The sequence below is a fragment of the Crocuta crocuta genome, unplaced genomic scaffold, assembly GCF_008692635.1.
Source record: "Crocuta crocuta isolate KB4526 unplaced genomic scaffold, BGI_CrCroc_1.0 scaffold408, whole genome shotgun sequence".
NCBI classification, from domain to species: domain Eukaryota; kingdom Metazoa; phylum Chordata; class Mammalia; order Carnivora; family Hyaenidae; genus Crocuta; species Crocuta crocuta.
In genome coordinates, this window is record NW_027527444.1 from 908,811 (window position 1) to 919,440 (window position 10,630).

Consider the following 10,630-nt stretch of genomic DNA (forward strand, 5'->3'; position numbering starts at 1 on the left):
CTTGATTTTGGCTCAGGTCATGATCACACAGTTTGTGGGTTCGAGCTCTGTGTCAGACTCAGCGCAGACAGCACGAAGACTGCTTGGGATTTTCCCTCTCTCTCAAAACAAACAAATAAATGTTTCAAAAAGTATTTTTAAAAAATAATTTTGGGGCACCTGGGTGCCTTAGTTGGTTGAGTGACTGACTCTAGATTTTGGCTCAGGTCATGATCTCACAGTTTGCAGGACCGAGCCCCACACGGGGCTCTGTGCTGACAGCGCAGCGCCTTCCTGGGATTCCCTCTCTCTCCCTCTCTCTCTGTTCCTCCCCTACTCATGCTATTGCTCTTTCTCTCTCAAAATGAATAAATAAATTAAAAAAAAACAATTTTGGTATTATTTATCTAGGGGAACTGGTCTCATTTGACCAAATCTACTAATAGAATTTGAACCAATGTCTTGAACAATGTCTTCTTCCCCATTGGAGATGTGAGCCACTCAGATACAAACTAGATTCTTTCTCCATGTCCCTGGTGTAGCTTACCACGGGTCTCAGTATGCAGTGACTTTAGCTACTTTAACCAGGAGGTAGGTACATAAAGATTAAAAAAAAATCTTCCCCCACCCCCAAATATTCACATTTTATCATTCCTTCGTCTTACACTCGTTATAACCTTGAGTCAAATAAGCAAAACACTGGTGTACAACTGAAGCAGTCAGCACACACTCTATCAAACAAGATGGTCCTCCTTGGATATTAGCCAAAGGAAGATCTCTGCCTGACATTTATTACCAGAGTCTCCCTTCTCTCCAAGTCCACATCCCCAGCTCTGGGCACAAACTAACCCCCCACACTCTAAGACAGCAGGTCATTCATTTCTAGGGGGAATCTCTCAAATCCCAGCCTTGCCTGTGAGTTTCCTAACATAACTGCCCACTTCCATGGGAAAACGTACTACCTGATTATTAGGGGACTTGGACTGTGCTACTTGGACCCTGTATGGTCAGATCCAAAAGAATGGTCACAATGGTTGCTTTGAAGAGTTGGGAACCAGAGTGGATGGAGATTGGATTCTTCTGAAGGGTTCTTAAGACAAAGAAGTGCATAGGTTGGCAAGTTTGACCAGTAGCAAATATGGAGGAATTTAGAAGGAAGAGCAGTGTGTGGGGAAGGTTTCTAGGCCTTTGTTGCTGGAGCAAAGAATCAGTCCGAATGGAGTTTTTAGGTGAATGAGCCCAATTGGGCTGGTGGGAGGGAACGAGGCAGTGCTCGGACTAAGGCTCCTTCATTAATTTTTAATTGTCTTTTTCCCTTTTTGCTCCTTCTGTTTCCGTTTTACTATCAAAGATATTCACATTTGGACATTGCTTCCCAAGTCCTTTGTCTTAAGAGTTACACTTATTTGAAGATTTATTGAGTGAATGTGTACCAGCACCTATCACGTGGTAGGTAGAGCAACATGGAGCCCAGAGACGGATGAGTGTGGGGCCCTCTCCTCCAAGAGCTTACGATCCTCCCCCAAATGCCTGGAATGGTATGCAATAACTGGCAAATTTATACGCAAATGTTTTTGTCTCTTTTCTTTTGATTCTCATTCCCTATTTCTGCTTCTCTGCCCTTTGGTGTTTGGATTTTTTTCCTGCCCTTTGTTTTAAGCATTGCTTTTACCCCTCAGAAGACATAGGCTCTGAAAGACGGTTTCCCTGGCTCTCAGTTTGAGGTCTTAACTATCTTTTTTTTTTTTAAATATTTTATTCATTTTTGAGAGAGAGATAGAGACAGCGTGAGCAGGGGAGGGTCAGAGAGAGAGGGAGACACAGAATCTGAAGCAGGCTCCAGGCTCTGAGCTAGCTGTCAGCACAGAGCCCGATGCGGGGCTCGAACCCACGAGCCATGAGATCACGACTTGAGGTGAAGTCAGACGCTTAACCGACAGAGCCACCCAGGCGCCCCTGAGGTCTTAACTATCTTAAGAAAGCTGTATTTCCCTTTTCCTTCTCAGACTGAGAGTAAAACTTGGAGCTGCTGTTTCTCTTTGTAAATGTTTACTTAGAATCAACTAGGATGAAACTTGCCTACTCATTTGAGAGGAAACATGCTCTGTTTCAACCTCCTAATTTCCTTTTACCCATAGGGAAGGTTCCAGGCTTTGCCACAGGATTGACCTCCAGGGTCACACATGCACCTTGCCCTCGCCCCCACAGTCCCTCCCCACTGCAGACTCCATCTTCCTTCTCTTAACCTCCTCTCTTCAGCACCTCCCAGCTACCTAGTGCTGTCACGAGTTTGTTCTATGCCTTCTGTTTTGTTTTGTTACATTACTCTTTCCCCTTATGAATCGTTTCTGGCAACAGCACCCCTGAATTCTTGGCTCAGGACACCAGCCTGGAGCAACTCAATACACTTTTTATCTTGTATCTTCCCCTAATTTCTCACATGACTATTCTCTCCCTTAAGCAACTCCTGCGTAGCACCCATGACTTCTATGTCCTTTAAATCTACAGGAAAATATTGAAAGTCTAGAATGTTCTCTGTTCCCTCATTCCTGGTTCTCCAGGGAGGACCCAACCCACCTCTTGCCTCTCACATGCTTGGAAGCAGATGTCGGGTCCCCAGCAAAACAGGGTCAGCCTCCTCAGTGGGGGAAAGGTCAAATTTGCTCAGACATGTTAAGAAGAAATTTCACAAGCGTTTGGCTGAACTTGTGCACTAGTATCTAAATATTGAGTAATATAGAGTAAAAAATTAAAAGGCAGCCAAACAGCCCTTTGGCTCATCTTTGGGTCCCTTGAGGTGTTATGAAAGCTTCGTTTTGTCATGTTTATTTAAAAAAAAAAAAAAGCTAAAAATGAGACTGAGCCTAGATTTTGCCCAACAGAAGGCTTTCCTATTTCCTTGGCTGAGGAATGAGGATTCCAAGACTCTCTGGAAGGACCCTTTGAACTCTGGAAATCCTGGGATTCCACCTGCTGCTTGGCGCTTCTGGGCGGGGACCTCCGGCTGCTGGTGATGCCCTGTGTGATGTCACAGGGCTTTGTGACACAGCCTGATGCTACATTATGTGCAGAGGCTGGCAGGGCAACCCGGTACAATCAAGTATTTGCTCAGAATCCAGACACCATCAAGTCAGCCATTCAGAAAAAAAATCTCATCTTTCAGATCGTTCAGCCCAAGCTCCTGCTTAATTTCACCCATGACTCAGTTTAGACAACATATCAACTACAGAGTGACCAATGTCTAAATGGTAGGTGTGTGAGCTCAGTGTGCTGAACAAAGTTGGGGGGCCGGGTGCCTTCCTCCTGCAGTCAGCGTAAGCGGCACATCAAATCGCTGAATTTTGAATGGGATGCTGGCTCTGGGGATTAGGATTAAGAAGATCTGATTTTTAAAAAGAGGCTATGGCTACGCCCCTGTAGAGGTAGACTGAGCATTATAATGACTTCAGTTCTTGAAAATCTGATTACTTATAGAAAATTTAATTGTGACATCACCTAGAGCCTAGCCATGTTTTCTTGACCCTAAAAACTCACACTTTGAAACAAACTCAATGATGTGAATCCAGATTTAGTTTAGGGCTTTAGGTTTTCAGCGTGTACGTGTGTGTGTGTGCCTGTGTGTGCGCGTATGCACGTTTGGTGGGAGTGGGGGTGGGGGAGAGATGAGGTGCATATTCCAGAGAACCAGGGGCAGTGCTGCCTTAAGAGCACATAGTATAAGAAAGCTTACATTAGTAAAATTAAAAAAAGTGGAGGAGGCTAATTTTCCTAAGCATTCACATGTAGAGAATTTCCTCCAAATTTTCTCAATATACTGAGAATCCTTCCAGAGAAATGGACTTATTTTCTTTTCCAGTAATAATCCTATCGTGACCCCACATGTGTATTTTCTATATGCGATCTTCCTCCTCTCACTTATAGTCTTCATTAGTTTCTTTTTTTTTTAATTTTTTTTAACGTTTTATTTATTTCTAGGAGAGAGAGAGAGAGACAGCATGAGCAGGGGAGGGGCAGAGAGAGAGGGAGTCACAGACTGAAACAGGCTCCAGGCTCTGAGCGGGCAGTCAGCACAGAGCCCGACGCGGGGCTCGAACCCACGAACCGCGAGATCATGACCCAAGCGAAAGTCGGACGCTTAACCGACTAAGCCACCCAGGCGCCCCAGTCTTCATTAGTTTCTAATTGCTTTTGATGTTCGGTGAAAGTTAAAACAGTGTGAAAATGTGACTTTCAATCACACGAAGTGGGGTTAATGGAAGTTAAACACCTTCATTCTCTTCCCACTTATTTGAATCTGCCCATTTCTCCCAGTTACAGGCTATCTTCTTCTCTTACACATTTGACACTTTTTCTTTGCATGATCAAATATTGCATTTTTTAAGTGTAATTTGTCCAGTCAATGGGACTTCATTGTGCAATCAGAATTTTTGTCAGGGTGTTAAATCATATGTCTTGGGAGAATGCTCCTATTTGAATAAATGGCCCAATTTATTATTATTATTATTATCATTATCATGTTTTATTTTGAGAGAGAGAGAACATGTGCACACGAGTTGGGGAGGGGCAGAGAGAGAGCCGGAGGAGGGGGAGAGAGGGAATCCCAAGCAGGCTCCACACTCAGCTGGAGCCTAATGTGGGGCGGATCTCATGGACCACAAGATCACGGCCTGAGCAGATATCAGGAGTGAAAGGCTTCACCGACTGAGCCACCCAGGCGCCCCTACCCCAATCCAATCTTATCCCCCCTCCCTAGATCTAGGATCCTCAGGACTCAGCCCATGCTCAGGACCCTGATCCAGCTGGATCATGATGCCTGGGTTCTGCAGTTCCTTGGGGACACTCTCCTCCCTGAGCAGAGCTAGCACATTCTCAGCCAGGCTATGCTGTCACTTGACCCTAATTATTGATCTGGTGGCCAGGAGAGGATGGGGGAGGGGGAATCCAGAGGGAGGGCATGTGTGGCTTGAGAAGCACCCTGAAGGAGAGGAGCATGGGTCTTTTCTGTAGGTCCAGAAGGTGGATCCACATGGCTCTCCACCCACACACCGCATCCCAAGTCTTAGCATCTCCCTCCTTCCCTGGACAGAAGACTAGCCATGGTTGAGAAGTCAACCTTCCTTGGAATATAGCTGCCCTATATCACCAAGGCCTGCACACGATTCTCAGCGTTCCCTGCCCTTCCAGGGTAGGAGATGCCAATCCCTTTGTGGGTGGCTAAGGAGGTCACATTAATACTTTGCCTTAAGTGTTGACTACACCCTCAGCCTTTCTTTGCCTTTCTCAAATGCATCTATAGCACCCAACAGCAGACATTTTGATTCCTCGGCTTTTATAATTACTTCTCCCTGCCCCCATCTCTCAAATGTACCAACCAGAACGTTCCTTCCCAGTGTTCCATCCCTTCCTACTGGTGAAGCTGTAACAAGCACAGCACTCCAACCTGCCGCAGGCTATCAGAACACTGCCTTTCCACCAGCGGGGGTGTGGGGGTGTGTGTGGGGGGGCTCAAGCCCTGCCGGCTGGCGGTGATGCACCCCCCAAATCCCATTTTGGTGTCTATTTCCCAGGACCATCCCCACTACCAACTGTTGCAGGTCAAGTTCCTCAGGAAACAGACTTTGAAACAGATTTGCGTGCAGGCCCTTTATTGGCATGGGTTTGGGGAACAACACTTGCAAGCAAAGGAAACCGGGTCTAGCAATGTTACTCTTAAAAAAACAAAACAAAACAAAAACGCTCCAGGGAGGCTGGGTGGTTCAGTTGGTTAAGCCTCCGACTCCGCTCAGGTGGTGATCTCACAGCTGGTGGGTTCGAGCCCCACATCGGGCTCTGTGCAGACATCTGGAGCCTGGAGCCTGCTTGGGATTCTGTGTCTCCATCTCTCTGCCCCTCCCCCGCTCGTACTCTGTCTCTTGAAATAAATACACATTAAAAAAGAAAAATAATAAAACTGTTGGTTATTGTGCCAGCAAAAAATGGATTTATTTGGTAATAGCAGAGAACTGCAGTCCTGCACAAGCGAGCTAAAGCAAAACCATGGGCTGGTCTGGAGAATTAAAGAGGCTCTTTGATAGAGGAAAGGGGGAGCTTCGGGAAGGCTGTTGTCAACTAAAAGTCCATTGGAGACAACTGGGCGTTCAAAGTATAGTGGCTTCTCGTTGGCTGAGCTGTGACTGTCCCTCACTGGCTGGGCTGTTGCCGGGGAGGAGGAAACCTCCCTTCCTGCCGCAGGGATGTGGAGGACTGTCCCCTGCGAGGTGCTCCAGGTGTGGGTCTACAACTGACCAGGCGCGCCGGGCGCCACAGCTCGCCCGGCCGGCCTCCTGGCGCCATTCTGAACGAGGTTTCCTTTCCTAAATTNATAAATAAACATTAAACATTAATGTTAAATAAATATTAAACATCCCTTAAATAAACATTTAAATAAATAAATAAAAATCGTATCTTCCCTATGAAGCTATGTGATGTTTTGATTAATATGGTAGCCAGTGTCTACATCTTCATCACTCTACAAACATTGTTCCTTAATTTTTACCACCAGAGAGGTCATTTACTTGCACTTCCCTGCCCCAAATAATCAAATCTGATATTCTTTTGACCCATCTCCTTTTGGGTGGGGGGCGCTGAGTGCCAGAGCTCACTAGAGCCCCCATCCCAGTGTGGGCTGCCTTCCCTTCCTGGGCTGGACCCACCATCCTGGGCCATGTCTTCCTAGTTTTACTCTTTGTTTTGCTGACATTTGCGATCAACACATAGTTTCCCAAAAAAGGATCCATGGAGTATAATTTTTTCTGAGTCCTTTGCAGATCTAAAAATATCTTTATTCCACTCTCGAGCCTGGTTAAACTTTGCCGCGGTATAGTTTACGTGATGGGTTGTGAAGCCATTTCTCTGTAGTATTTGAGAACCCAGTGTTGATGTTGAGAAGTCTGATAGCCTTCCAATTCTCTTCCTCCTGTATGTCACCTGTTTTCTGCTACACCTGAAAGCCTTTAGGATATTTTGACATTCATTGCACTGGGCATTCTGTGAGCCCTTTTAAGAGGTTCTGGGGAAAATATTTGCATAATTTATTCAATAATGTCCTCTCCTCTATTTTTTCTCTGATCTCCTTTTGGAATTCTTTTTACTAGGTAGAGGTTAAATGCCTGGCATGAAATATCACATCTCTCAGTTTTGTCTTTTGTTTTCTCTGATGTCATTTTGCTGTGCCTTCCAGAATATTCCTCTCACACGATTTTCCAACCTTCTAATAGTTAAAAATTTTTCCCAATCAGGTTTTAAGTGTCCACAGCCTCTTTTTGTTCTGTAATCGCTGCTTTTTCAAAGCCTGCTTTCCTGGTTTTCTGAATGCAGTATCTTCTTAGCTCTCTCTCAGCCATCAAAATCAGTGTTTTGATTTCTTTGAAAGCTCTCACTTATTTGTTCCCCTTTCCTGGTTCTCTGATATTTCCTTTCTTTCTGGGGGGTTTCTTCAAATGCCTAGGTCAATCCTTGGAATTTGTATCAGTTTCTTAAGACTGCCATCACAACATACCACAGATGGGGGGTTACAGATATTTCTCTTCTCACCACTCTGGAGCTGGGAAGTCCAAGATCGAGGTGTCCACAGGCTTGATTTCCTCAAGGACTGTCTTGGCTTGCAGATGGCCCTCTTCTCGCTGTGTACTCATGTGGCCTTTCCTCTGTGCGTGCACCCCTAATGTCTCTTCCTCTTCTTCCAAGGACACTGGTCCAGCTGGATTACGGCCCACCCGTGGGGCCTCATTTAACCCCAGTTACCTCTTGAAAGTCTCCAGATACAGTCCCACGGGGAGGTAGTGCTTCGACATACGGTTTGGGGGAGGACACAGCTCCCTGCATGACAACATTCATTCCGATTGCAAAATGGGCCACTAACCCACTGATGGGAATCTCGGACTCTGGCCACAGGTGCTCTGTCTTTAAGGGGACACACGGGATTGGCTGCTTTGCCGGGCACACGTTTCCATATGTGGGACCCATCTTCTCACCATGGAACAATGTTCCCATCTCCTACTCAGGTATAGCAACCTGGCTGCCGGGAGCCTGTGTGTGAGATGGGAAAATGGTCAGGGTGATCAAACCTTTTGAATTCAAGGGACCCCCTCCCCCTTGACTTCGGCTCCAACCTTGTCTCATGTCTCCAGAAAAGAAATTGCCAGGCTCCGATCTTAACTCTTCTGTGCAGGGAGGGGTAAAGAGAGCTGCCTGCTATATATATGAGAGAGCCACACCCGGCCTGCCTGCGCCCCCAGCTCCCAGCCACTCTGAGCGTCCACCTTGGAGCCCTCTTGCTGCGCACTTGGGGGCCTGGCCTCCTCTGGCTTCCACGCCGTTACCTCCTGTCCAGCGGCTTGCTGCCTTCCAAACCTGGGTTGAAAATCTCATGCGCACTGAGGTTCCCTCAACCACTCTTCTCCCAGGAGAGTTTTCGGATTTGTCTGCATTCACCGTTGAATCAAGAAGGAGAGGGCACAGACACACATATTCAATCTATCAGCTCAAAAGGAAGACCTTTTTTTTTTTAGAAAGTATGAAATATTTCTAATGAAAGGGAAATATAGAGAAAAATACCATGAACTCTCTGTGTACATGTCATCAGGCTTTATCATCCAACCTTATAAAAATTTTGCCCCATTTACTTCAGAGATTAAGAAATAAACAAACCTCAGGAACACAGTGAGAGCCCTTCCTTCTTCCCAGTGCCCTCCCCCCACAGGAGTAATCACCTCCTAAATTTGGTATGTTTTCCATATGCATTTAGGCAGCATCACACCCTACTTGGTCTTTTGTGCAACATTATGGTGTTTGCAATATCGATACACGTAGCTCCAGCCAACCTGTGTTGAGGGAATAATTCACTTTGTCCATTCTCCTGTGGAGCGAAACAAGTTGCGTGTAGTTTCTACTACAAACATTACTGCACTAGACATTCCTTAACACATGATTTTATGTCTTTATTTTTATTTTATGAGACAGAGACAGAGAGCGAGCAGGGGAGGGGCAGAGAAAGAGGGAGACACGGAATCGGAAGCAGGCTCTAGGCTCCAAGTTGTCAGCACAGAGCCCAACGCCAGGCCCGAACCTCTGGACTGTGAGATCATGACCTGAGCCGAAGTCGGACGCTCAACTGGCTGAGCCACCCAGGCACCCCTGCAATAGACATTCTTGCACGTATCTCGGGATACGTATGAGGGTCCCTTCAGGCCATGTTCCTAGGGATAGAATTTTCAGCACACCATTTGTATACATTCAACTGAAGTAGATATCGTCAGAACGGTTGTGCCATTTCATAGTCACATCAGCTGCAGACCGATTCACGTTGTCCACTTTCTTTCCAGCACGTGAGACTGTGTGCTTTTATATTCAACAGGCTAACTGGTATCAAATCAGATTTTTTAAAATAGAGATTTCGACTAACACTAACATGGACTGAGCATGGATCAGGAATGAGTAAACTTTTTGCTTTCTTTCCCTTAGCGGTAGGCTCAGGAGTGCGGGCCAATTACTTGAAACGAGAGCGTATGTTTTATAAGCATGTTATACATTTTGATCTGAAGTGATCTTCTGAATACCAGTTTTAAGAATTTTCGCTTATAGAAAACGAGATAGATTTTATTGCATCAAAGTATATGATGAATACATAGAAATGATAGAAAATTGAACTTAAGCCAAGTAGATGATCTCTAAGTCACAGAAATATCTAATATAGCTTTTCTTAAATCCTTCTGATTTAGGAAATTAAAAAATGAGCCTTTGAAAATGCTAGGTTTACAATGAGAAGCATTATAATTCAAAGTTTATTGTATGGATCCTTGACATTTGGGATCTGGATAGCTCTGTTGTATGGATTTATTCACCACAATCATGTGAGCAACTTGGAAAAGAAAACCCAGGAGCCTGCCTTAATTTGGTCCCTTGAAAAAAAATTGCATCGACAAGTTACCCATGACTCAGAGCAAATGCCAAGACCATATGTGAGATTTGTAAGGCCTGACGAAGATGAAACCAAAGAACAGAAACCTGTTTTAAAATTTAGTAAGTATTTTGATTTTCTCCATTAGCCATTTTAAGGGGAAAATACACCATAAAAATATATAAATTATAAATAATTTTATATATATATATTAGGGAGAGGACAGAGGGGGGCGGGGCAGAGGATGAGAGAGACTCTTAGGCAGGCTCCACACTCAGCATGGAGCCCAATGTGGGACTTCCTCCTAATACCCTGGGTTTATAACCTGAGCTGAAATCAAGTCAGCCACTCAACCAAATGAGTCACCCAGGTACCCCACAACATTATATATTTTTAATGTATTTGTAGATACTCTGCGATGAATCACAGTGCTACGGTAAATATGGATTATAAGGCTTTGTGTGGACATATTTTGTTTCTCTTATGTAAACACCTAGGTTTGGGACGGATGGGATTGTCACCCTACTGTACTCTTTAAATTCTCTTTTGAGTGGTGTCATTCAAGAACAATTTTATTTTATCCTCTTATTTTTTTTTATTTTTACTTATTTCGCTTATTTGTTATCTATGTATCTATCTATATATCTATCTATGTATCTATGTATCTATCTATGTATCTATGTATGTATGTATGTATGTATGTATCTATCTATC

The 10,630-nt window shown here is 44.7% G+C and overlaps 1 protein-coding gene across 4 annotated transcripts in view; it reads left to right on the plus strand.

Annotated features, from left to right (window-relative positions):
• Positions 1-3,057: 3,057 nt before the first annotated feature.
• Positions 3,058-10,630, plus strand: part of GALNTL5 (polypeptide N-acetylgalactosaminyltransferase like 5) — a 60,443-nt gene continuing 52,870 nt past the window's right edge. For all 4 annotated transcript variants that reach the window (XR_013334412.1, XM_077761217.1, XM_077761209.1 and 1 more), the window contains exons 1-2: positions 3,058-3,227; positions 9,738-10,038. Coding sequence is in view for 3 of the 4 variants with exons in the window: in XM_077761217.1 (XP_077617343.1) it covers positions 9,777-10,038 (262 nt within the window). In the remaining variant the exon portion in view is untranslated. The remainder of the gene's footprint in view (positions 3,228-9,737; positions 10,039-10,630) is intronic.